Source organism: Salminus brasiliensis, chromosome 6, assembly GCF_030463535.1.
Source record: "Salminus brasiliensis chromosome 6, fSalBra1.hap2, whole genome shotgun sequence".
NCBI lineage: Eukaryota > Metazoa > Chordata > Actinopteri > Characiformes > Bryconidae > Salminus > Salminus brasiliensis.
The window spans coordinates 14,579,169-14,607,014 of NC_132883.1; the positions used below are offsets into that span (position 1 = coordinate 14,579,169).

The 27,846-nt window shown below is 39.7% G+C and overlaps 2 protein-coding genes across 2 annotated transcripts; both read left to right on the plus strand.

Annotated features, from left to right (window-relative positions):
- The first annotated feature begins 9,731 nt into the window (after nt 1-9,731).
- On the plus strand, nt 9,732-12,212 carry prok1 (prokineticin 1). Its single transcript, XM_072680906.1, has 3 exons — nt 9,732-9,806; nt 10,858-10,983; nt 12,093-12,212. Exons 1-3 carry the CDS (start codon nt 9,732-9,734, stop codon nt 12,210-12,212), a joined length of 321 nt encoding a protein of 106 aa, XP_072537007.1.
- Nucleotides 12,213-15,768: 3,556 nt separating this feature from the next.
- On the plus strand, nt 15,769-26,905 carry LOC140557078 (uncharacterized). Its single transcript, XM_072681213.1, is given in 19 exon segments — nt 15,769-15,821; nt 17,373-17,514; nt 17,671-17,788; nt 17,869-17,987; nt 18,097-18,296; nt 18,528-18,641; nt 18,757-18,901; nt 19,043-19,141; nt 19,311-19,439; nt 19,948-20,034; nt 23,666-23,763; nt 24,045-24,186; nt 24,346-24,463; nt 24,554-24,672; nt 24,897-25,096; nt 25,873-25,986; nt 26,291-26,435; nt 26,543-26,641; nt 26,762-26,905. Coding segments are annotated over 19 exon segments (2,385 nt in total).
- The last annotated feature ends 941 nt before the right edge of the window (nt 26,906-27,846 follow it).

The following is a 27,846-nucleotide window of genomic DNA, read 5'->3' on the forward strand; positions in this document are numbered from 1 at the left end:
CAAGACACTCAGTTACAAAAATGTAGATAAATAATTTACACTATATACACAATATAAATAAGAATTAAAAAAGCAATGACAATATTATTTACAGCAAATCTCTGTGTGTGTGTGTGGGGGGGGGCATGTCCCTGAACATGTGTGTGTAGTTTAAGTGTGTGTATGGATGCTGGTTGTGCAGTCTGACGGCAGCAGGAAGGAAGGACCTGCGATACCGCTCCTTCACACACTTGGGGTGAAGCAGCCGGTCACTAAAGGAGCTGCCCAGTGCTGCCAGAGTCTCATGCATGGGGTGGGAGCTGTTCTCCAGCATGGATGCCAGCTTGGCTGACCACTCCATAAAAGATGGCAGATGCCACCACTGTGTCGAAGAAAGTCCTCAGGAGTGCTCCCTGCACCCCAAAGGGCCTCAGTCTCCTCAGTAGGTAGAGTCTGCTCTAGCCTTTCTTGAAGAATGCAGCAGTGTTAACTGACCAGTCCAGTTTGTTGTTCAGATGAACACCCAGGTATTTATAAGAGTCCACACTCTCGATGATCATACCCTGCATGTTCACTGATGGAGGGGGTGTCTGCACCTGCGGAAATCCACCACCAGTTCTTTGGTCTTCCCCGTGTTTATCTGGAGGTGGTTCTGCAGACACCAGTCCACAAAGTCCTGAATCAGTTCTCTGTACTCGCTGTCCTCCTCATTGGTTATGAGGCTGACGATCGCTGAATCATCAGAGAACTTCTGGAGGTGACAGGTCGGTGAGCTGTACATGAAGTCAGCAGTGTACAGAGTGAAGAGGAACGGTGCCAAGACCGTTCCGTGAGGGGCTCCTATGCTGCTGACCACCAAGTCAGAGACACAGTCCCGTGCCCTCACATACTGTGGTCGGTTGGTGAGGTAGTCCAGTATCAAGTTCAGTTTTTGTAAGTTATCACCATTTACCGTGTGTAAAAACTCTAGGTTTTGGTGTTTACGTAAATGTTGTAGACCCTGGAGCACAGAAAGCTGCCGCTTTTCACTTTTTCACTGTTTTTGTAGAACAGTGAAGCAGTTTGTGTGCTAAAGTGTGGCAGCGCTTCAAGCTTATTTTGCTATAGACCACCTAAGAATAATGAGTTTAGCAGTGATTTGGAAATTGTATGTTATATTCCTACACATATATGAAGCCACTTATGATTTTTTCCCTTTCTGTCATTATGAAAAGAAGAAACTGTTAAACACTTGACTAGGGTTCAGTTCCCCAGCCGAGCAAGCCTGCCATGCCATGCTACAGTAAGAGTCCTTGGGCAAAACTCCTAACGCTGCAGGCGTAGCCTGAAGTATCCACTGTTCTGTGATCATTCATGACATCCTTATTACCTTATAGATAATATTTTCACCTGGAGAGTTTATGTTCTAGGTTACAGCAGAGGTTAAACCTCTTGCGAAGGCTTAGATTGTATAGAATTAGTCCAAAACCTATGGGATACGGATGTTTAATCAGGTGATCTCAGGGAAAGCTTGATCAGCTATGGGAAATGTATTTCAGTACATTTCAAATTCAGCTCACTTCTGTGATCAAGACTGTGATGAAGGTTACTGAGGGGGAAAAAAGTCCCTCCAGTCTATCTATGAACAGTCTGTGCTCAGAGGAGCACAAAAAATAGTCACTGATTCAACCCCTGCCCTTTATTCTGAGTATCAGTTTCTACACTCGCGCAGAAGGTACAGTTTGCCAAGGCTTAATAGATATACAACTAATGTATGCCAGCTTCAATAAAACTTTTAAATACCAATGTTTAGAGGTTTGTGCAATTCTGTTTGTACCATGTAGTGCCAAGAGGGACTGAGCAATATAGATGCTGTGAGCCATGTTTTTAAAAATTGTGTAATCTGCCATGTTTTTTGTCTGACATTGTATATGTGAATGTATGTATGTAGCTATGTGAAGGCCAATGACAAAATCCTCAGCTGTGTAACAAGATTCAAATGTAAGTCACCCTGGATAAGACTGTCAGCCAAATTCTGTAATGGTATTTTTAATGTAATGTAATGTAAAGCTTTTATTTAGTTTTAAACTGTCAAAGTGATATTGATATCAATGGCTGACTAAACGGTTCATTTTTCAGCAGAATAAGGTGCTGTCACTATGACCAGATGATTATTCTTTTGAATCCTGGTCATGCTGCTAGCCATCGGCAGCTGCAATTGTTCCCCAAAGAAGCACAATTGTCCTTGCTCTCTCCAGGGTGGGTAGATGACACTTTCTCCTCACATCACTCCAGTGCAATGCTGGCCGGCACTGGCGTCTGCTGGCCGATGCATCAGAGGCGAGAACACAGCGCTTTCCTCAGAGGGCGCTGGTTGCCTGTAACATTGCATCAGCAGCAGTTCGGAAAAAGCTGGGGTGCCGGCTGGCTGCGCATGTGTTGGAGGTGTCGTGTGTCGGCCTTCACCCTCCCAGTGTCGGGAGCTTTGCTTGTGATGAAGGAGAATATGAATGGATTGGGTAATTGGCAATCCAAATTTGGGAGAAAATGGGTAAAATAAATAAATAAATAAATAAGCCGCTTTGCTCCTTATAAAACCTTGATTCATGTACGTGCCATTGCTATTCTCTACAATTAACACATCAATGCAGTGTATGAAAATTAGGATAAAACGAAAAACATTAAACTTAGAGGTCAATTTTGCTGATTAAGGGGAACAATATCCTTAAACAGTCCATCCATGCACAGTTCTACTCACATTACCTTTATAAAAAAACAAAGGGGATTTAATGATGTGAAATGAAGAGGTTGTCCATTACACTGAACACTCTATATTATTATTTTTATGATTATTATTATTATTATGATTATGATTATTATTATTATTATTATTATTCTTTTTAATAATCTTACCAATCCTACCAATAAGAGGCTTTTGTGAAACTAGGTCTGGTATTAAAATGGAATGTAAAAGTGTATTGTTTAACATCTCATTTCAGGGCTTGTGGCATTGTTCGGGCCTCCAAGGACCCTAGTGGCTTCACCAGCTCATGATCTGTCCCTGTTGTTGGCATTTACACTTTGTGAGGTAAGTTATTGCTTCATAGAGTGTACCTTATTTTTTAGAAAATATTAAGAATGTGTCCTGGATGCTTCTGCAGAGCTCGTTTTTAAGGCGCCAGTGTATTTCCACCATACTTTGCAAGGGTGCCTGGAAATCACCCTGCAACCAGCTATTGAAAGATGCTAAGCTCACATTTAGCCGCTATTGTCGCTGAGGTCTCTGGGGAACGGTGGTGGTCACAGTGAGTGTGGCTATCAGATGAACTCTTGTCACTGTTTAAAGCACCATGAAAAGACCAATTCTTTTCTCCCTCCAACTCTTAAAAGGGTATGTGTCCTTATCAGAAATCGCTGCTGATTTGTCCATTCGGTGACAATGACACTGCAAAACTTTGTCTTTTATGTTTGCTGACATCTTTTTTTTTTTCTTTTTTTTTTAAGAATTGATTCTGACAATGAAGACAGCTCTAGCTCTAAAGACATGAATGGCTTTCCTCTTTGGAGACCCTACAGGACTTTCTTATCAATTGGATCCGTTTTCTTTTACTCTGAAAAGAGCACTGCTGTGGGTTTGGGCTTCCTGACTGCATGTCCAGTATAACCAGTATATTTGGACGTTCCACATTGAGTGCTGCTTGGCAAAGTAGTCAGAGGGATTAATACAAGGTTGGGTTTTACGTCGTCCATATCAGATCAATAAGAAATGCCACTTCTCATTTCACAAGCATCTTATTTCCCCTCGTAGCTCCCTGTGCAGTCGATCGCATTTCAGTCGAGTTTATTTATGAACTCAATATTTATGCAAATAGGAAATGCGAGTAGAGAACTTAACTACTATTTCCAGGCACCAAAATCAAATCAGCTCAACCACAGTATGCTGTTCTATGAACATCTTAAGTAGGGCCCTGTCTAAATACATGCACTTCTTCATTTACTATTCTGGATGAATATGTTTAATAAACATAATGATATAACATATATAATGAGGCTTTATTTTGCCACAGGTCAGAATCAGACTGATCTTATTATCTTTACTGAAGAGTGCTGCATGTGAGATGTCTTTTAAGGAACCGTAGGCAGATCTGCGCTCTACACTGACATGATAATCAGCATGAATACTGCTCTGGGTCGATGAAGAGAATATAAGAAATAGGTCCAACTTTAGCCATATTTACTGCCCCCCAAAAATATTAGAAGTCTGCACTATACCTAGACTATTTTGTTTTAGAAGATGTGGCATTTTCAGGGTCAAGGTCAGTTACAACTAACCAACATTTCTGCATAATCACTTTACAGTGAAGGTAATGGCAACCTGAGGTCACATTGTCTACAACACACAATAGGTAGTGAACTTCCATGACTACCATGACTACCATAGTTTTCTTTATCATGGTAAAATAGTGGTAAATCACGGGAAAGCTTGTCATTTTGGTATTGTATTGCCGTACAATCCATTTCTGCCATGATTGGATTTTAGGTCAAAATGCTCTCTCAGAACTGTTGTGAACCAATATCTTGAGGCATGAGGCAGCATAATCATAATCCTTTTGGAAAATAACTATAAATACTATGTCTAGTTCCTATCATCACCACTGTGAGCAATTATACAATAGTAAGTTTCTCCAGATGCAATTTTCAGATCAAACCACTGTGAATGACATTTGTTTACAACTTCACTTTTTAATTATTCTAAACTGTTAAACAATTAGATGGAATTGGATGGAGTTCCCCATTTCATTTTTTGGTCAAACTATTATTTCAAAAGATGGCTGATGTGTTTGAGATTGATATTTGAGCAGTTTCCTTGCAGACTGGTGCAGGTTTGTATCCAAAAAGCCTTTGTGCATCTCTGACTTTATGATTCCATCAGTGAACACAAGCTCCATGCTTTACCAACTCTGTTCACCAAGGTGTATTATTCAGTAACTACAGGGGCCTCTGTTCAAACTGGTGGGGTTATTCTTTGGTAACAGAAGTTTGTAGTAACACTTTTGTCCCGCCGGCAGTCCATAGGCTTTGTAAGGGGGTAATCTTTTTCTATGAAGTGTTTATGCTGAAAAATAATGTTACTGTACACTTTTCCGTCCTCTCTGTCCATTAGATAGTAGTTGTTTTGTGTTACTGCACCTTAAGACTAAATTATGTCAATTACATTTGTTCTGATTGCTTTGTATTGTGTCTCATTTAGAAAATACACAAATTTTCAGTGTGTTCATGCTATATCAAATTGTGTCGTGCAACTTTTTGAGGTCATGAACCTAGCAGCTGAACATACCCCCAATACCCACACAATTTAAAAGTGAAATGAATAGGCTTTCCAATGGTTTTCCAAGATGTATTGCCAAGAAGCATTGTTACAACAACAAAAAAATCTACCAAACAGAAATGTCCTTACTTTTTGTGCAAAGTTTATTTTCTTGATTGGTAATATATCTTAAAGTAATACATTTAAGTAATTTAAGATCCTTTCTGTTGGTCCATTTGAAATTGGCACCCCTATAAACAAGTCTTGTAGGGTTCTTTAATAAAAACAATGTCTCTATATAGAACAATGACAAATTAAATAACCATTTAACTCCTTAAATGTAGAAGGTTCTATAGATCACCAAAGAACATTTTTTTAAAAGTTCTACACTCATTAAGCACTATTAGAAACCTACACTTACACATTAATGCAATTATCTATAAAGCTGACAGAAAGGCCTCCCACTACAACAGTAGTAAGCAGAACAGTATCTCAGAATACAGAACATGTCCAACCTCGAGGCAAATAGGTTACAGCAGCAGAAACCCATGTTGGATTTCACTTCTGTCAGCCAAGAACAGAAAACTGAGGCTGCAGTGGACACCAGCTCACCAAAACTGGAGAGTAGGAGACTACTGTCCAGAAAAACATAAGCTTAGTCTGATGAATCTAGATTGCTGCTGAGCCACACAGATTGTTGGGTCAGAATTTGGCGCCAACAGCAAAAATCTAAGCCTTGTGTAAGAATATGCTGGTGGAGGTTAAAGGTGTGGGCGGATGTTTTCTTGGCACACTTTGGGCCTGTTAATAACATCATTTGAATGCCACTACCTATTTTACTGTTGTTGCAAACCATGTACATCCCTTCATGGCCACACTCCTAATGGCTGCTTCCAGCATGATGATGCACCACATCACAAAGCAAACTCAAACTGGTTTCATAAACAAATCAATACCATGAAGAACTGAGGTTGATCTGAGAGCAGAGGGAGGCTCTAAATATTAGTATATTAGTGTTCTTCATAAAGTGCTTGATGAATGTATTCAGAAATTGCAAAAGAAAGAGGGTACTTATACTTGTAACAATAGTGTAACCTTTTTGGTGCTAAACAGAACAATTGTATAACATTCTTTAAGGAATTATTTTCATTATATAAATAAATAATTCAACCTGGCAAATACGTGTTTACTAAAGAACCCTTACAGAACCTTGTTTTTAAAATGTTAGTTTTTAAACAGCAGCTGCTCATCATGATCCTGTACAGGACAAAAGTAGGGCCAGGAAGTTCACACAGAAAACTAAAATAGTGGCTCAAATTCTGCTGAACTTTATGCAAGTGGTCAGTTCTCTTTTGCCACATTGCCACACTCAGTGGTTTTATATTATAGCCAAAGGGCACACTCAGCCAGCTCAGGCTCTCTCCCCAGGATGATTTCTGCTCCATTCTACAAGACACGAGCCAGACTGCTGTGCTGACAGAGCAAAAAGGTGCAATGTAATTATTTGGCCAGTGGTCCGGAGACATACATCTTCCCCACTGCAGCCTAGCGATGCCCTGCTGACTAACCTATGGCACTTTAACGCTTCCACCGCCTCTAAATCAGAATCTCAACAGGCACACGCAACACCTCCCAGGCTGTCATACCTCACGCACGTCACCGCCACATCGGATAATTTATCCAGCTCGGTTCAAAGTGCCGGGGAGATACATGAAATACTACTACCATGAATAGCACCATTCCACCCCCGCATTTTCACCCCTGGAGCTTTTAAAGTGGCTTTACCCCCTCACTGCAATTAATTGATGGCTACAGCTGAGATTCGTCATCCCAGTTTAGAGGGATGCTTCAGTGTGTCAGCCTCATCTCAATCGGCTGCGTCTGTAGCATACAATTAATTGCCATAGAGAAGAATATCGGCACATTTTCCCATACTAACAGAAAAGTAGTAGATGTGTATAAATGTGTAAATGTGTATAAATGTGTTTTGAGTAAGTGAGTGTGTATTCTGCTATTTCACTATTCAAGTAATATTGTAACACATTCAAACTACTGATGAGCATATTAACCTTTAAAATGTTCAGAGAAATTCTATTTTTTTAAATGTAAACAAAGTCAAGTGGAAATGTTGGTAATAGGAACCAGACGCCCAAAACGATTAATTACTCTGCATGCTACCTCACAGAAAGTTACTCATTATGAAGTAGTTACAAACATGCTGTCTCATGCCTGAAACAATGTTTTACAAGAAGTTTCAGCATAAAATGTGTACTTCATATGAACATATGGGTTGTTTGAAGGCAGAATACTCCCTAGAGAAAACCTTTAGTTTTTCCCCAATTTAAAGTTTATTACATATCATTGCTGCATTTTTACTTTTTGACATCATTTAGATTTGGCAATTGGTCATTATACTGGGTTAAAATGTTGAAGAACGAATCATCATGAACAAACCAATAGAAATGCTCCAAAACAAATCTTCCATTGAAAAAACTTCCATTGAAAATTAAGAATGTTTTTTCCTTGTTCTGTAAAGTTGCCATTATGGAGATACAAGGTTCTTGCATGACAGCATAAGTTCTACAAGACTCTAATGCTACATCCCCTTTACCAACCAATCTCCAGTCTCCAACTGTCTTACATGCCTATGCTGCTGCTTTCAGATGCTGAAGTTTCTTATTTTCCCTCCGTCCTCCCCGCTGCCACCAGTTAAGTCCCGTCTGGTTGCCTAGGGGGTTGGGTCTGCCCCTGCCTTCTCAAACGGCAGGATCTGTGAGGGTCATGGGCTGACGGCGGGGCCTACACCACAGACTTCCACACAAAAACTTATAAGGACTTGAACTTACAAATATCGTTTCCATCCAAATATTAATACGCTTGCCTCTGGAGTGTTCCGGTTGACATTCCGGTTGACAACTTGACATTGCAACCCCTGGTTCCCATCACCACTGCTGTAGAGAGAAGTGACTTAGTACGACTCTCTAAGAATCACAACAAGCTATTTCACATCAAACCACGCAATAAAATCCTCCAAAGTTTGAACAGTTCTGCTCAGTGTCATGCAGGAGTCAAAATATCTTGTGTCGTGACTCGTTTGGGTTGAAATGCTTCCAGTGAGCGAAGACCATCTGCCACACTTCAAGGCCATGAACCCAGCAGCTGAACATGAGCATGCCCAAGAAGAATGATTCAGACACAAGGAGGAGCTTAACAGGGAAACCTGTAAGCCTCCTGTGATCCTGTGCTACTGTGGCGACCAGCCTGAATCTCTTAGGTTGAACTTCCATTAAACTCGTGTCCTATTTCGCATCTTATGCAGTGAGCACAGTGAGTCCGCTGTGATAACGTTAAGGAACTCGTTAAGGAAGTATTGGGGCGTAAGTGGCCGCAACGTCACATGCACTTAATCGCCTGGGCCCGAGTGGCATTCTTAGAGGTGCAAATTGAGGATGTCAGTGAGTGACAGGGTGAATTATATCACTGCGTGGCTGTGGGCTGATGTTTCTCAAGAACAGTGACATGCGCTTAATTTGTTGTGATCTACCTGCAAGCTGAATGCTTTCATCGGGGTTTCATATAAACGGAAATAAAACTTGCTCTGGCAAACTCCCTCGCACCAGTGACTCATCTCTCATCGAACTTACGTGACATCCGCTGATGTTTTTAAACTGGATAAAGCTCAGACAGCAGGGTCAGACAAAGGTGGAAAAGCACCATGATTGAAATAAGAAGGTCATGGTCCTGGGGCATGGTGTCCTTCTTCGGTGGTCAGAGAACACAGGATGGTAAATGGATGGAATTTACCAATGAATTCTAATTTAGATGCACCTGGGTCTTGCATGCAGCAGAACGTATGATCATTATATGTACTGTTATACATTATACGTATTGTTGTTGAAGATTTTGCTGAATTCTTCTCAACATAAGAAAGTCTGCTCTTTATTTGATGAGACGTTAAGGTTTACAGTTAACAATGTGGACGTCAGGCTACCACGAATTACTCCGTCTGAGCCTGATGAGCCCGTTTACAGAGACGCACCCTGAGATACGCAGAATGGCGTAGCTTCATCGACCTGTCCAGCGTCACACACTGTGGGATGACGAGGACCCTGCGGAGGTATGGGAGGGGGGATGGAGAAGAGCGAGGGGAGATAAAGAGAGAGAAAGAGAGAGAGGGAGAAAGCCTTGAGTCGCATTTTACAACTTACCAGAGCTTCTGGTGACCTAAGACACCAGAGAGAAGAAGAAGAAGAAAACTGCACTGGACAAAGAAAGGACAGAACAAGTAGGACAGGACCCTCCACTTCCTTCTCATCTTCTCCAAACTAAGACAGACGAGGTCATTTGAAAGCCTTCTTGCAGAAGAAGGGAATTAGAGAAAGAGAGAGAGATAGGGTTACAGGGGGCAGAGCAGGAAAGAAAGTGAGAGCGTAACGGTCTGGTGTGGAGCTCTCCTGTTGCTGCTATGAGCTTGGTGGTGGTCTTCTTCTCAGTACTCCTGGTGTCTCTGGGTGGCTGCAGATGCGCTGTCATTACTGGGGTAAGTCGTCCTACACTGTAAAGAATACAAGGTTAAGGTTGTTATGAACGAGATGTGTGTGAAGAAGCTTTTAAAGGTTTAAAGAAGTGAAGATAAAGGATCTTTACCAATTCAAAGGTTCTCTATCTACCATTGTTCTTCATGGACCCAAAAAAGTTCACTCAAAGAACCTCTTATATTTTAAAGAGTGTAGCATCACTACTGCTGATTGTTTAAAAAGAGCTAAACCAGACCACTAGATTTGGTCAAACTTGATTCTGATGGTTCCTTACAGATGCTTAAAATTGTTAACAAACTATCTGTTGATTCTTAGGTTTAGGTTTAGTACCAGGTTTAGGTTTTGGTTGAAATGTAGGTTATGATTAGGTTTAGGGTTATAGATAGAAAAGTTAGATTGAATAGAGTTCAGCTGCATTTAATACACATTTAGATAATTAATTAACTTTTAATTAGGAATTAAAAGTAACCTTTTGATCTAGTACATTGCTACAATGTACTAGATCAACAACAATGTTGTTTTTTGTCAGGAAGCGAAGTTGAAAGGTGTAATATGACTTAATATTAATGTTAAAGCAATAATTTAGTAGAAATTTGAATGGAATTTGAGTGACAGAATGCGTTTAAAGCATATGATACAAGACAAATACCTTGAAAAAAGCAGAAACACCACACCCTTATTATACAGTATGAGCTGAAAATGACACTTGACATTTTGACCTTTTACACAGTGTGGTTAGTTTGGCATTGGATCAATATTTAAGGCGGGTAAAACTGTTTGATCATTTTGATTACACTAGCTGCCTTCAAACCTGTTATTTTCAACTATTAATAGTATTAACACTAATAGGTATTATATCGTGTATAATGATGCAATAAACAAAGGGTGACAGACTCTCTTATCTGTGGTATTTGTATGTTAATGACACTTGTATGTGACAGGGTGACACACCCTGCTGTGTACTCATGCGTGTGCGTGTGAACATGAATGATCTTTTGAATTTTTGTATATATGTGTATGTGTATGTGTGTGTGTGCGTGTGTATGTGAGCAGGCATGTGACAGAGACGTCCAGTGTGGCGTGGGGCTGTGTTGCGCAGTCAGCCTGTGGTTGAGGGGCCTGCGGATGTGCACGCCACAGGGGCTGGAGGGAGACGAGTGCCACCCGTTCAGCCATAAGGTACACAATTTACACCTTCTGCCCCTACAAACCCACAAACACACACAGCTCAGGAAGCCCCATTTGATGATACTGATTTCACCGCTGAGTCACTTGTCTGGTAATAATGTGTTATTTTTCAGTATTTTAAGTATTCATATGACAACAATGAGTAACAATTGCATTTTAACAGCATCATCCATGCTATGAAGCATATTTGTTCAATCCTGGTGTGTGGTAGTGTGTGCCCAGCCAACAAACACACCCAGTTCACAACCGGAGGAGCTTTGTAATTAGTTTATTCATTGGCTTAGGTGTGCCAGGAGTATCAGAGAAACTGATACGTGCCGGAGCAATAGAACTCCAGGACAACAGGAACGAGACTGAGAACCACTCCTTTAAATCCTTCTCAGACCTTTACAGTGGTCTACATTCAGTATTTGTTGTTGATGTCCAAGCAAAAAAAACCTCAGACCTCCAGGAAATATGTAATAAAGTTAATACATACATATTTGTTTTATTTTCAATTTTTATTTTTTTTTTATTTTAGGTCATTATGGACTAACCAGAGATACCAGGTTTTACATGACATGATATATATGCAGATATGTATACAAACACATACACAGACACACACACATACACTTGGCGCTTGGCAGACATTGACAGTCAGTGCTATCTCAGAGGGCAGCAGCAGAGTGGCTGACAAGTGTATCTGATACTGATCAAGTTCATCTGAGAGATCAGTGTAGTACACTGCTCTCCCTGTCCATCTCACTGATTCTGAGATATTGAAACCAGGCGGTGAGCAGCTGCTGAAGTGGGATTTAGTAACTGTGAATGAAAGCATACTCAAAAAGCACTGAGCATCATACTTAGACACATCCTGCAGATGTATCCTGTATTATGTTGTATGGTTAACAGTGCTGTTATTTCTGATTTCTAGAAATAACTTCTTTTGCTTTTCAACAAGGACAAAGTGATCATGAATTTTCAGCTGGAGAACCGCGGTTATACGTGCTGGTACACGTGCTATTATAGTGTTTACAGTATGATGTTACTAATTAACGAACTAGTCCCATTTAAGAGCAATGACGAAATTAATATATTTATTTTACCTCTCTGCACAGGTACCTTTCCCTGGAAAGAGACAGCACCACACCTGCCCCTGCCTGCCTCACTTGGTGTGCACCAGATTTGCTGACAGCAGATACCGATGCACCAACGATTTCAAAAACATTGACTTTTAACTGCGTACAAGGGAGATGGAGAGAAAATGGAGGACTGCAGCCTAGGAGGAAAGAACCCCTGAAGGAGAAATGAGGGAAGCACAAAAATAAGTGCCACTGTTCTGTCCTGACTTTTGGTTTTAACGTTAATGCAGTTTGCACTAAACACACTGTTATCATTTTTCTCCTAAATGCCAACATACTGGCCCTCATGTCATGACGTTTGGCTCAGAAATGCAAAGTCATAGTTGGTTTACTTTGGCTCTCAGTGTATTTATACTTGATAGGCCATGTAATAAATCATGTGCTCTGAAACACGTGCTCATAGCTGATGACATCCACTACATGTTAAATGTTATTATATTTCCAAATAAATCTGTTGCTCCATATTCAGCATCTTTAGGGTTTTTTAAAATGCTTGATCATTTGAAATCGGAGAGGGTGCTTATTTCCCCATTACACAGAAATTCTTTTCACTATTACTCATGAGGGTTATTCCAGGTAACATTCAAGGAAGTTGAAATAAATTAATCATTGGAGTTAAGTGATAATAATAATAATAGTAGTAGTTATACTAGTGAATCTATTCTGCTTGCATAAAAGAAGAGCTGTATTCCAGACATAAAGTAAGTTCAGTAAGTCCATGTACTATTCCAGCTTCTAAAAGTCCCTTACTTCACCAATTGTCACCAATTGAGAGATTGGAAAGCAAACAAAAGAAATGTTAGTTTGTAGGAACAGTAAGGTCAAGTTGAGGTCAACTGCTCATAGCATTACTAGAAATGCAAACCGAACCCAGCATGTGACTGCTAAAGACCTTTGAGAAGGTTTAGCAGATCCTGGAGTAATGGTGCACTGTTCTACTGTATACTACCCGCACAAATATAACCTTCATACAAGAGTCGTCAGAAGAAAACCTTTCATGCGTCCTCAGCTCAAAATTCAGAGGTTTTCAAAGGAACATCCAAACTAGCCTGATACATTTTAGGAATAAGCTCTGTGGACTAATGAAGTTAAAGTAGAATGAAGTTAAAATCTTTGGCCATAATGAACAGAGGTACTGTAGGTTTGCAGAAATGAGGGTCTCTCCTACATCTCTTCTACTGTTAAACACACAGGTGCATCAATCATGTTTTTGGCCTGCGTTGCAGCCAGCGGAGAAAAGAACATTCCTCAATGATATTAAATACCAGAAAATTCTGCATGTCAAAAACAGTATGTAAAAGAAATAGGAAAACAAATTTGAGGGATTTAATAGCAAGATAATGATCCCTGAACACACCTCAAAAAATGGACTACCTAAAGAGGTGCGAACTGAAGCTTTGCTATGGCCCTCACATTTCCCCAATCTAAACTTTATCAAAACATGTGTGGACAGACTGCAAAAGAGCAGTGCATACAAGGCGGTCCAAAAATCTTACAGAAATAAAAGGTTTTTGCAAGAACAAATGGGTGAAAACTGGGTGTCACTGAATATTGCAATAAAGTTGGGGCCTTTTTCTTATTTTGAAAAGAGCTTGTCCTATTCCAACCTAGATATTTACAGTAATAGATATTATGCCACAGTATCATGCAAACGTTTGGGCACCCCAGTCAAGTTTTGTGGGTTTTTTTCACACCCTAAACACAAATAACACACTTCTAATAATTTACAAAGTTATTTTGATTCATTTAATTCAGGGAATAAATAGAATTCTGAAATGTGCATTTAAATAATTTTTTATAGAAAATGAAACCAAAAAAGAAATGTGTCAGTACGTGATGCAAAATCTGACACTGTTGCAAGATGTGGAAAATTCACCTTTGCTAAAGTCACAGGTGCTACCTGACCTTGTCTAGTTCTTTCTATCAGGGGGACAGACAACAAACACTGGCACGCGCATAAAGTTCCAATAGATAAAGAATACAAAAGAGCTAGATCTTTATTACAGATTCATTATGTGATACCAAAGAGCATTATCTTTACTATATTTTCATTCTGTGATACCAAAGAAGGAGAATGGAACAACGTATCGTCATTGTAGATTAGCTTTGGGACATTTCAAACATACAGAGTTTACTTTTTTTTCCAAAGCCTTTAAAACTTTTATTTTCTTTAGCGATAGCCTTATTTTGTATTCCTTATTTATTTATGTATTTGTTGTACTTTAATTTTAACATACTATAATAACTATAATTTAATTTACAGAAATAAAATAAAGAAATAAAAATATTTGATACTTTAATACTTAAAACATATACAAAGAAGTTCTGTCAACTTTAATGCATTAACCTTTTTTAAAGCATATTAATAACTTTACCAAGTTTGGCCTCAAATTCCTCCTGTAGGTCTCTCACTCTTTACTGTGACGTATTAGCTGTTTTATTTAGTGATGTAAACACAGTGTTGCTACTGTTGAGCTCAGAGGGTAAATTACACTTTATTTATGCTGAAATATGGATTAAATCTCCTAACTAACTCTCATTCTCTTACCTCTCTCTCATCTCTCATACACACACACACACACAGAGCTGCCACCTTTCTTAGCTGGCTTAATCCAGCCCAATGACTGATCATCCATTTTTTAATCTCTTAAAAAGTTGCTAAAGCCTTTTCTCTACTAAAGCATCTGTGTCAGAGCTTCGTCATGTTCGAGCTATAACCAAAAACAACTTAATTGTTTTTTTTCTGCCCAATAATTCAAGGACGTGCTAGCTAGCATTCTATCTTGTGATTAATCATAATTAATCACAGAATATTGTTGTGATTAATGTGATTAAACTTTTGAATAGATTAACACCACTAATTTAAATGCATTCAGTAACAACATAGAAAGCAGTGGAAAATGAGACATTAGTAAATCAGATCTGCTAATGTTAAGGGTATATATATCGCTGCTGTCCAATAAAAATCCTGCATCTCCATTTTTGTCCATTTTTTAATTTCTCCATGGTGTGAACCCTGTAGCTGCACTGTATACACTGTATGCTGTATAAATGCTTCTGGATGAATAGACCAATAGAAATGCTCTAAATGACTTGGAATTACCTTATTTTTTATTATTTTACACTGACTTCCATTCAAAGTTAATAATGTTTTTGCCTTCTTCGCCATTTTGGAGATGATAAGACAATAAGAACATATTGCATGTTATATTAAATTAATAAACTGATATGTATAGCCTACAACAGACAACTTTTCTATGTTACGAAAACATACTGCACTGCATGCACATGCAATTTCATATTTATAACTCTTCAAGAAACCCTCACCATGAACCATAATGGCCATTCTAAACAACGCATCGAATGCTTAAGAAGCATGTTTGCATTTCTTATCCACTTATCAGAGTTAAATGTAGAGAATGGCTTGACCTTGAGTAAGAATATTTCTCAGTATTTGATGTTTCAAGTTTAAAATAACAATGAAACACTGAGGAAAAACCATGTGAATAAGGTCATGTAAATGGTCAGTCAGGTTTGAGTTTCACTGGCCCAATCAGTGCTCGCATCAGGCTGATAAGGAGTGTATATAAAGGCTGAAGTCTCTGGCTGTGTACCTATTCGTTGGGCCCAACAAGGAACTCACAGTAAAACAATGAAGCTGATCCTGGCCTTGTGTGCCCTGGTGGCACTTTCAGAGTGCATCAGGTAAGTACTGAGTCTGTTTATTTTTATTCTAGCAACATCAGGGAAACTGCTGTTACAGAACGTGGTAAATCTTGGTGTTAGTTATTTTGTAATGCCTATTTAATCATTTTCAAAGCCTGCGTGTCTGCATTAGACCTGTTCGGTGAGGCCATAGGGTTAGAAATGTGTGATTTGTCTCTGTCTAGAATATGCTTTGAATGGTTTGAAGGGTATTTATAATACATGCATTTTGAAAGACCTATTGTAAATACAAATTTGGATTTTGTGAATTGTATTTGATAGGGTCATTTACTATACCATAGTGTATTTATGTACTGTAAAATACGTTTGTGAGACAGCACTGAAACACAGTCTCCGATTATGCATATTTGAAAATTTGACCAAATTTCCATCTATTCTTAAAGAAGCGTGTAAGCGTGCGTCAAGGTTCAAAAACAGCAACCTCTAGCGTTTAAGTGAGGGTGAACACAACAACACTGGATTCTTCTGCCAGAACAGATGAACATGAACATATTGCCTAATGCCAGGCATGGCCTATCTGTGGAGCAGTGAAACTGTGTTCTCTGGAATTTTGGCGCTCCGTCCAATACTTTTGGGATGAGTTGGGGATGCAGTGGGGTAGTAAACATCCAACATTCTAACATCACTAATGCTCTTGTCGCAGGATGCAATCAAATCCTCACAGCAGTGATCCAAAATGTAGTAGAAACAGTTACTGCAACAACATTTTTTTAAATACCCTTGCTTTTGGAAAAAACAATGAATGAGCAGGTGTCCCAATACTTTTGTCCGTATAGTGTATATGTCTACGAAAGCTTTACATTACTAAGCTCTCTAATTACTTATCTACTTATTTAGAATGTTTTCATGTCTGTCCAAAGGGAAAGTCGCTGATTCTTTGTCTAAAAAACATGTATCTCCAAGAATTTAAATCTGGCACCTGTCCTTCATATTGAATCCCATGATGAATATAAACTTTATTCAGCTTTAACACTTAATAAAGCGATTTAGTGTAAAAGTGATCAGGGTATCGAATAGATCATAAGACAGATAGACGGTTTGAAAAGTGATAATGCTCTATTGGAAAAGTATTTTTAACATTTAAAAATTTATATATTATGATATATTTTGTTACGTGGTGCAATTGATGAATTTTTATAATATCATCAATTGCCTAGTTTCCCAAAATCATCTTAACCTTTTGAACCCCAGGTTTATTATTCTGCTATTAATCCTGTTTAAACTACTCTAACTTATTTAAACAGTATATTTTGTGGAGCCTCTGGGTCATATTTTAGGGTCTTTGGAACTGATGTTGAGTATAAGAGTAATGCAGTTATGAGGCTGAAGAACTGAAGTGTAGGCCTACGAATGGGTTCAAAGAGCTAACTGGTAGAGACAGTGTTCAGTGTGATACTCACTCTAACCTTTAAGCATAATGTTTGTGCTAAGATCATTTCAGCAAACCTAGCCCAGCCTATTGTGCTCTACACTTCCTTTGTGGTTGCGTTTTGTAAACCACCAGAAGTAACCCTGTAACATGTGCTGTAGGATTCCTCTGATCAAGGGCAAGTCTGCCCGTGAGAGGCTGAGGGAGAAGGGCCAGTGGGAGGAGTACAGAAAGATGCACCCCTACAGCCCCCTTGTCAAGTTTGCTCAGACTGGAACTGAGTCCATGACCAATGATGCTGATGTAAGTTAAACAGACAGCCAATTACGTGTTGGACAAGTGTCTTGTGTCCAGTTTGCATGAAAAATCAATCACTAACTGGACAAACAAACGCCACGGCAAGACATGTAATACAAAGTAGGTGGTTAAAGCATACAAATATATTCTTGCCCTTCTCAGCTCTCCTACTATGGTGTGATCTCCATTGGTACTCCTGGTCAGTCCTTCCAAGTCATTTTTGATAGCGGCTCCTCCAACCTTTGGGTACCCTCTGTCTACTGCTCCAGCCAGGCTTGCCGTAAGTACTGACATGCAGTGGCTGCATAAGTCAACATTACCTGGAAGAATAAATGTAATTCTATCTTCTTTTTTCTTCAGAGACCCACAGTAAGTTCAATCCTTCCCAGTCCAGCACTTTCCAGAGCACCAACCAGGCTCTCTCTATTCAGTATGGCACTGGCAGCATGACTGGATACCTGGGATACGACACTGTGACGGTATGCATTTGTCCATGATTAGTGTGCTGGGTTACTTCTCATAGGGTTGTGGGCTCGATACCTATGTCAGCAAAACTGCCACTGCTAATCCTAAGCCTGTGTGCTGTAGGTCGGAGGAATCTCAGTGCAGAATCAGATCTTCGGCCTGAGTGAGACTGAGGCTCCCTTCCTGGCTACCATGGTGGCTGATGGCATCCTGGGTCTGGCCTACCAGTCCATTGCCTCTGATAGTGCCACCCCTGTCTTTGACAACATGATGAGCCAGGGCCTGGTCTCCGAGGATGTCTTTTCAGTCTACCTGAGCAGCAAGTAAGTCGATACCTTAAACTCACTCTTTCACAAGTGGTTCTTTTGAACTGGATTAGGTGATTATCAACAACCTGTATGCAAGAGGTAGCAACCTGGCAGCACAGGTTGCTAGCCATGCTTGTGAATTCTATGCAAAGGTATTCTTATCAGTGAAATGGTGAAGAAGTCAAAAGCAATATATTAAAATAGCTTGCTTCACTCTTTCTCAACACCTCTTTTTGAACTCTCCAGCGAACAGCAGGGCAGTGTTGTGCTCTTCGGAGAGATTGACACCTCCTACTACACTGGCAGCATCAACTGGATCCCTCTGTCCTCTGAGACCTACTACCAGATCACCATGGACAGGTTAGCTACGCAATATTGGAGCTAATATGCATCTGCCCAACCAAAAATGAGAAAACACAACGACATGGCAGCAGTATGTCCATCATACACTCATCCTTTCTGATGATGTTTGCAGTGTTACCATCAACGGGCAGACAGTTGCTTGCTCTGGTGGATGTCAGGCTATCATTGATACTGGAACTTCCCTCATTGTTGGGCCAACCAGCGACATCAGCAACATTAACTCCTGGGTGGGCGCCAGCACAGACCAATACGGAGATGTGAGTTGATGTGTTGATTTATGCTCCATAAAGCTGACTCGATACAGGCCAGACGAGTCAAACTATCCTCTGCTTGGCTTCACGGATTCACTTTAATATTGCATTCAAACTACATCACATGTTCACACTGCTGTCTTGCAGGCCACTGTGAGCTGCAGCAACATCCAGAGCATGCCTTCAGTTACTTTCACCCTCAACGGCTACACTTTCACCATCCCTGCTTCTTCCTACGTCTCTCAGGTCAGTTGGCTTAACTTTGTGCCTCGGACAATTAAGCCTAATCTGTTCTGCATACAGTTGTGTGTACAGTATCAAAAAAATAGCATTCAAAGATGCATATCATAGAAAGGTAATTCCAAAGAATGCCGTTCTTATTCATAACAATTAAAGCTTTTTCTTTTTCATCCAGGACTCCTATGGCTGCAGGACAGGTTTCAGTGGCAGCGGCGATTCCCTGTGGATCCTGGGTGATGTGTTCATCAGGAACTACTACACCATCTTCAACAGGCAGAACAACAGTGTGGGTCTGGCTGCTCTTGCATAGAAGCACGTGGTGCAATCTGCTAATTTTTCAAGCGGCATGCATTGTGTTCGCGCAGACAGGGGAATATGTTGCAAATAATAAAATATACACAGTAGCATAAAAACTCTTACGTTGCCTCTTTGTTTTATTTCCTTGTGTTCGCACGTAAACAGCTATTAATCTATGTTGTCTGTCAAACATATATTGCATGCTTTTAATGTATCATAGTAGCTAACAGCTTACCCAGTGTCTCCAGGACCACACAAAAGGGGAAAGGCCCCTAGACTTTATAAATGGTTCATCTTTAAAAAAAGGGTCCTTCAAAAGTTCCTTAGTTAGGAAAATGATTCAATACAGAACTACACTTTGGACGTTTAAAGGTTAAAAGTTCACTCAGTTTAGCGTGGTATCAGGTATGAGGTGTCAGTAGATTGATGCTTTAAGCTCCCTTTCTGATTAGGTGTCAGAATGTCAGGACCTAGTGCAATATACTATAATAACACCTCCCATTCTCTCGCTTCAGGGTCAAATGTCTAGAGCAGGGGTCAAACTGGGTTCCTTCCAGGCCAAAGCTATTCAGAGTCTAGTGTTTCACACAGGGCCAGAGTGGGTAACCAGAGAATCAGGGGAAGCTGGGGGAAGAATTCCAGGGAGCTGGAAACGATCTTGGGCTGGTTACTGTGAACAAATCTATAAATGATACACATGCAGTATCCCCTGTGCCCCTGTGCCACCAATAGATTTGACCATTAGTGGCATGGGCTCCACAGGGCGCCCTATGGTATCTGGCACCAGGCCATTAGCAGCAGATGCTTACAGTCCTGTAAGTTGTGAAGTAGAGCCTCCATTGATTGCACATTAGCCGGTTGTCGGCTCGCCGGTTGTCCTTTCTTGGACCACTTTTAGCAGGTACTAGACACCAGAATCTCCCACAAGACCTGCTTAACGTTTTTGGAGATGCTCTGAGCCAGTTGCCTAGCCATGACAACTTGACCCTTCATTTGCTGCCTAATACATTCCTACCTTCATCCAGTGCCTTTGTAGACAAAGATAATCATTGTGTTTTAGTGTTTTTCACCTGTTAATGTTATGGCTGATCAACAACCCCTACCTCATTTGGTATAGCCTATAAATAGCTGTGTTAGGTCTTCAGTCCTGCTCTTAAAGGACTAACCAATGGGAGAGCTCACTGGGCAGTGTTTGCCTAGTTACCATGGGGGAAAAACCCTGACATGACAACTTTCTCTTGAATCTTTTAAGATAACCCCTTTGTTTCAAACCAAAACTAGAGGAAACAACCAAATAATGCAGATATGTGTTTATATTATAAGAACAAGGTTTCTTTAAATGATGCCAAAGAAAAAACACTTTTGGTTCCCTACATCCAGTGGCAGTTTCAACTAGTAGAGCGCCCTGGGCAAACCCCCGCTTCAGGGGGCACTCAGCACCCATTGATAGGACCAGTGCTTAGACAGCTGCTCCACTCAAGAGCACCACCCGTGCCACCAGTATGTTTGTGTACCTGTTGTGAGCAACAAAACATGCGTTGAATCCTTAGAAATTTTGGGTGGCACCGTTATGCTTTTTAATTGTATAGTTGTGTGCAAATGTTTGGGTACCCTTGATCAAAAAAAGTAGTAAACACAGCCTCTGTCACCAATTAAACACAAAATACAAAACTCAGCAGATCCTAATGCACAGTTACTTCGTCTACTCTGTCAACACAAAAAAAATCTAAATCATCAATGTGGCCTGTGGGAAAGATCAAAATCATCAGTGTGACCTGTGCGCAAGTTTGGACACCCTAAGTGATGCTCAGATTTCTTTTTGACTAGAGATCAGACCTTTATTACCATAGCAAGTATGAGGCATGTCACCAGTTGTATTTAGGAACTGTTAGTTTAGTTAAATTTGCAAGCTTTGTAAATTATCTTACTCTTTAAACTTCAATACATCCCAAAAAAATCTGGCCCAGCCAACGTACAGACTGACGAATAATTCAAGGCCTCCACTGCTTTCCACGTCCTTGTAAGAAATGCGTTAACCTATGAAATGTGTCAGGAGATGGCGCTGTTCACACTATGAAAGAGATGCTAATGGTCAATTCTTTTTAGCATGAACCAGCACATCATACCTGTTTTTTTCCTAACTGTCGAATACAAACAATAGTTGAATGTCTTTTTAATAAATAACAAAACAAAAACATAATGTAAATAATTTTCCCACATTTCCCACAACTTCATCCCACATTGCTGTCTCAAGTTGTTGAATGGCACCTTTTATTACTTAAAAAATCAAACATGAATTTGGTTCTACCAATTGCTGGTAGTATAAAAGGGTTAAATACTCATGCATGTTATTTTTGTTTATTATTATTATTATTATTATTATTATTATTATTATTATATTATTATTGCATTATTTATTATTATTATTATTATTATTATTATTATTATTATTATTATTATTATTATTATTATATTATTATTGCATTATTTATTATTATTATTATTATTATTATATTATTATTGCATTATTTATTATTATTATTATTAGTAGTAGTAGTAGTAGTAGAAGTAGTATTACTTTATCATCTCACAAATAAGTCATTTGTATTTTACATCGTACTTTAAGATTCTGATGTTAGATAAATTGCAGTCAATTTTCAAGTTTTACTTGGAAAATGACTAGTTTTTACTTTAAAATGTACTTTTATATCATATTGAAAAACCTTTGCACTGCATATTGTTTATAACTGTATATTCTCCTATTCTTAGTTCTCTTAGAAGTTTTTGTTATCGTCTTAGGGCAATAACTGGTAAAATTATTTTGCATTGTTGTTGTATAATGTAGTATACTTTATATTGTGTTTTTTTTTTCATATATTTTGTACTGCTACGGAAAGTCGGAGGATCAAACATTATGCTATATTTTCTTCAAGAGTTTGATATGTTTGGAAAACAATGTCACACATATCTGAACCTTGCCTTTATATCCTTTTGGAAAATAAAGATATCATAAAAGCAGCAAGACATGGCAGTGCCTGCCAGTGTTTAACAACAAACAACTGAACATATCTCACATTCAGATTAATTGCATGATAGTGCTCCACTAACCACTTTGATTTTGTTGCTAAGTCATTTGTTATTACCATGCTGGCAATAGATACCACATTCTTTTTGTGCTCCATCTTTCAAATATTCATAAACAAAAGGTAATTGAACAGGTTATGCTATCATGTATGTTTATTATTATATTTATGCAGATATTCATTTCACTGACACCTTCCTGTCTTGGGAGAATGGGGTAATTTCTAATGGCAGATAACATGTAACATGGAGTTTTAACACACTTACATATGGGTTTAAGTTGAACCTATGGTTGGTCTAACCATAACAATGTCATTTGAGACCAGCCAGTCAGATCATACATGTTTTTGATTACTAAGTTGTATGTATACGATACAGAATTCACAACAGTATTATCTTAATTATTCTACACTGTAGCCTTTAATGCAACTGTTTGTCCTAAAAAAAAGAAAACGTAATGTGAGAACAAGCACTTTAACTAGGTTTGTTTAACTACATACTCTGAAAACCAATGTTTCATTGAGATTATATGAGTGGAATAATAGTTATATGGGTTTGCTCTTTTTACAGTTAAAAGTTTATAGTTACAGCCTCACCAGCAGGGTTAGTTTTATGGATATGGTGCAGTTTCCCAATAGCAGCTGACTGTTATACTTTGTTGTCCAAAAAAATCAACACATTTCACAGCTTTTCCATCATACTATGTTCATGCTTAAGGTTTTGCCAACTAATTTAAGCATAAACAATGGCATCTCTCAGACCACCTCCTATGTTCTTATAGTGCAACGAAAGAGTTGAAAAATGTAAATAAATAAATAAATAAATAAACTTTTTAGGGCCTGTTAATTTGATATCATTCAATAATCTTATCTTACGTCATAGTAAAGTAACTAATGTGGTTAAATAGCAATACTGCAGAAGAGGGTATGCTGACCTTGGGGAAAAAAGGAGCCAGTTGATAATCCGAGATCTCATAACATTCTGAAATACGTATGCAAACATGTCGAACAATTAGCAAAGTGAAATTCCCACGAGTGGCACAAACTAATCTGCGTTATTATCTGTTTGAAATGGAAAAGTAAAGATAGGGTCTGTAGTCTGACTGTATATAAAACGCTGGGTCTCTGGATGTGTACTCGCATACTGAGTCAGAGACAAGTCTCAGTAAAGACAATGAAGCTGATTGTGGTCCTGTGTGCTTTGGTGGCACTTTCCCAGTGTGTCAGGTAAGCAATTACACAGTTTTCTAAGTTTCGGGAACTCATTTGTGAAGGGCAAATATAAGCATAATACCAACGACAAATGCCTTGATGGGACAATGTTCCTATATGTATATACAATATTTTTGAGATGACAAATGGCTGGTAGCACAAGACTGCAGCATGAGTTGCTTTGCTTTGGTGTGCAAATTCATCCCTTTGCTTCATGCAGATCTTAGCATTGTGCTCTTTTTCTGAAGTTTTCTTCGATACCAATTTATCAAAATAGTATGTAGGAAGAATATTAATAATTGCTGTCATTTGTTGTGCAGGGTGCCCCTGATCAAGGGCAAAACTGCCCGCCAGAGGCTGCAGGAGAAAGGTCTGTGGAATCAGTACAGGAAGAATCATCCCTATACCCCATGGGTCAAATTTATGCAAACTGGTCAAGAGTCTATGACCAATGATGCTGATGTAGGTAAACCTGAACCAGACAGATTGGACTTATTTTGATCAGAGCTAGAGAGACTAGGCTGAAAATCATGTGTTCTTTTAACAAATTAATAAATACATCGACGAGTCTAGGAGAGAAATTCTTGTTAATACCTACAATTATGTTCTCGTCCCTCTCAGCTCTCCTACTACGGTGTTATCTCCATTGGCACCCCTCCTCAGTCCTTCACAGTGCTTATGGATACTGGTTCCTCCAACCTCTGGGTGCCTTCTGTCTACTGCTCAAGCCAGGCCTGCCGTAAGTACTGACTTGGGCTTACATCGCATTCTTAAACTCAGCACATAGCATGCAGTATCGCATCACTAAAAATATGTTTTTTTGTTATAGAAAACCATGATCAGTTCAACCCTTCGCAGTCCAGCACTTTCCAGAGCACCAATCAGGCTGTCTCTATTGCATATGGCACTGGCAGCATGACTGGATACCTGGGATACGACACTGTGACAGTAATTATCGCTTCCTAGTCTGGGCATTGGTCTTGGCCTGGTGTTAAATGATTCTGAAATTCCCTGTGGCATAATCCTTTGCTTACCGCAATGTACAAATGATATTTGAATAGATCCTATCCTTGGATACATTAAAACTCTAGGAGAGACTAGGACTGACTGACTGAAATCTCCTAAAGGATTTTAATCCTCGGAATGTCCTGTCCTAAACCTGTGTGCTGTAGGTCGGTGGAATCTCAGTGCAGAATCAGATCTTCGGGCTGAGTGAGACCGAGGCTCCCTTCATGGCTAGCATGACTCCTGATGGCATCATGGGTCTGGCCTACCAGGCTATTTCCTCTGATAGCGCCACCCCAGTCTTTACCAACATGGTGAGCCAGGGCCTGGTCTCCGAGGATGTCTTCTCAGTCTATCTGAGCAGCGAGTAAGTTGATCCCTAAACATAACACTTAGTACTTAGTGCTTTTTTTTTTTTTTTACTTGAGTGCTTATTTCACTTATTGAAGTAACAGTACTCTTGCTGCCTTCGAGTCAAGTCAGAAATATCTAATTTACGAGATGAATGTGCATTAATGCCACCACAAACACTTATTTAGAAGTGTTTTTTGATGAGCCCAGACTTTCCGAGTTGGGGGTGTGTCAATAAAAAATGCTGGTAACAGCATGAACTGGTTGTGTGCTAGTTATTTAGCACTCAACGAGCAATCATGTCGTACTTATAAGCTCCAATGTCTTAAGTGCGACCTTCCGAGGTGGACTTGGAGGCAGCATCTTACTAAAGTATGGCTTCAGGCTACTCTAAACAATGCTGGCTATAAGCCACATATTGTGCCTGACACTGTGTGACATACTGTGATCTAGAAAACTCATCACAGAGCTAAAAACATTAGCAGTTGCTTTACCAGCTTTCCCATTACTTTCCATCACTCCATTCTATGGCTTAAGGTGGTTTGCACCATGCTAACCGAAAGACTACGAGCTTCAACGACTTCAACGGCTAATGGCAACAGTGTAAAACTAAAGAAGTGAACATCACACCCCACATATCCTTGGCTGATTGCCAATATATAGGAGAATGGTGAATTAGCTTGAGCTTTTAATATATAAAAGTTGAATATTATTAGTTTTAGCTCTAAAGCATTTTACAGCTCGATTTGGTTTGGTTCGAGAAGCTAAAATGAGCCGTTTGGAATCTTTCAGTGAACAGCAGGGCAGCATGCTGTTCCTGGGTGAGGTTGACAGCTCCTACTACACCGGCAGTATCTACTGGATCCCTCTGTCCTCTGAGAGCTACTACCAGATCACCATGGACAGGTAAGGTGCAGCATGTGACCGTCTGCAGAGTTAGAGTTATCTCATCTTTAGAACTTAGGCCTACAGTGCGTCTAAGGACTGTAATGCTAATGGCCTATGTCTATTCCTAGACATGCTGCCTATCAGGGGTCTAAGCCAACGATCTTGAGCATGTCATCATATTCTTTACAACCGTTGTCACTTCATACACATCACTTTTCACTACATTGTCGGCCATTGTAGCTTTTTCTTAAGATTACATGTGTGTGTACACTGAAGACACACTGAAGCGATTTACAAATGACCCCTTTTTGGCCTTTCACAGTGTCACCATCAACGGACAGGTAGTTGGTTGCTCCGGTGGATGCCAGGCTATTGTTGATACTGGAACGTCCCTCATTATTGGGCCAAGTAGCGATGTTAGCAACCTGAACGCTTACCTGGGTGCTCAGCAGGACCAAAATGGAGATGTGAGTGGCTGGCTGGACATGTGCTTGTTGATCTTTAATAAAGCCACCTCTGCCTAGTCTACCACTTTAACTCCAAAGCTGAAGTTCTAATTAATTTCTTATTGCAGTACATCGTGAGCTGCAGCAACATCCAGAGCATACCTTCAGTTACCTTCACCCTTAACGGCTACGACTTCACCATCCCTGCTTCATCGTTCGTCACTCAGGTCAGTCCAGGCCTCTTTCGTCTTCTCGACATGTCTTCAAACATTAGTGAAAGAAAAACTTCAGTAGGACCACAAAGACTTACACGTACTTACACGTCTAACACGCTCGTCTGTCTCCAGGGTTACTACGGCTGCCAGACAGGTTTCTCAGGTGGCAACTTTGGAAGCAGCTTCTCCTGGATCCTTGGTGACGTCTTCATCAGGAACTGGTACACCATCTTTAACAAGGGGAACAGCAGTGTGGGCCTGGCTCAGCTCTCTTAAGCACAAATGGCAGCATCGACATCAGCCTCTACGTCATGTCTTTGGCGAGTCAGGAGCTGTGGCGTGTAAAAGGGTCACTGTGCTCTTAAGCAACAAAATAAATAAATTAGCATTACAGTTCATCTCTGATTCTCTGATTACTTCATCCTGTTAAACCGCAGGACACAGCACTTATTAAACAGTACAGGACACAGCACTTCTTCAGGTCTGCACTCTTACAAATGTTCTTAAAGTGATAGAAGAACCTTTTTTTTGTGAATGAAATGGAAAGATTATTCACCCAAATCTGTTCTTCTATGGCATCACTTTTTGTAGCATGTTTTGTAGCACCTTTACTTTCAATGTAATTGAAAGACAGTCTAGGGGTGCCAATAATGCACGATAATGGCACTCTGACCAAAGCTATTCGGTAAGTATTGATCACTACCAATACACACATATACATACACACACACACCCTAACAATGCTGCCAGCCTTTACAAGACAAAGACACCAGCCATGTTATAATTAAACAAGTAAAAGAGCGCTAATATTAATTATAATGACTTTACAAAATCTCCTGGCTTTGAAAACATTTGTTTGGATTAAAATTGGGAAGATTGAGCTATTAATGACCAGTCTGATACGTTTAATGAAAACGAATCGGGGTTTAAAACAGGGGGTAGATATATTCACAAGCACCGTTGTTGTGAAAATGCGGACTGTTGGCAGGGTGTAAGATAGGACCCGAAGGGTTGCTAGGTAGGTAGGTAGGAAGAAAGGGCACATTGTGTGATTTGAGACACGAAATTAGATCAGCCAATCAGAGGGAGCATTCGCTGCTGCACCGTCTAAGGTAGCACGGATAGTGGGAATACAGAGCGGAGGAATACGAAACACGTTCAGCTTCACGTGAAAATATATATTTTAATATTTAACAGCCTTGGCAGCGTGTATAGTC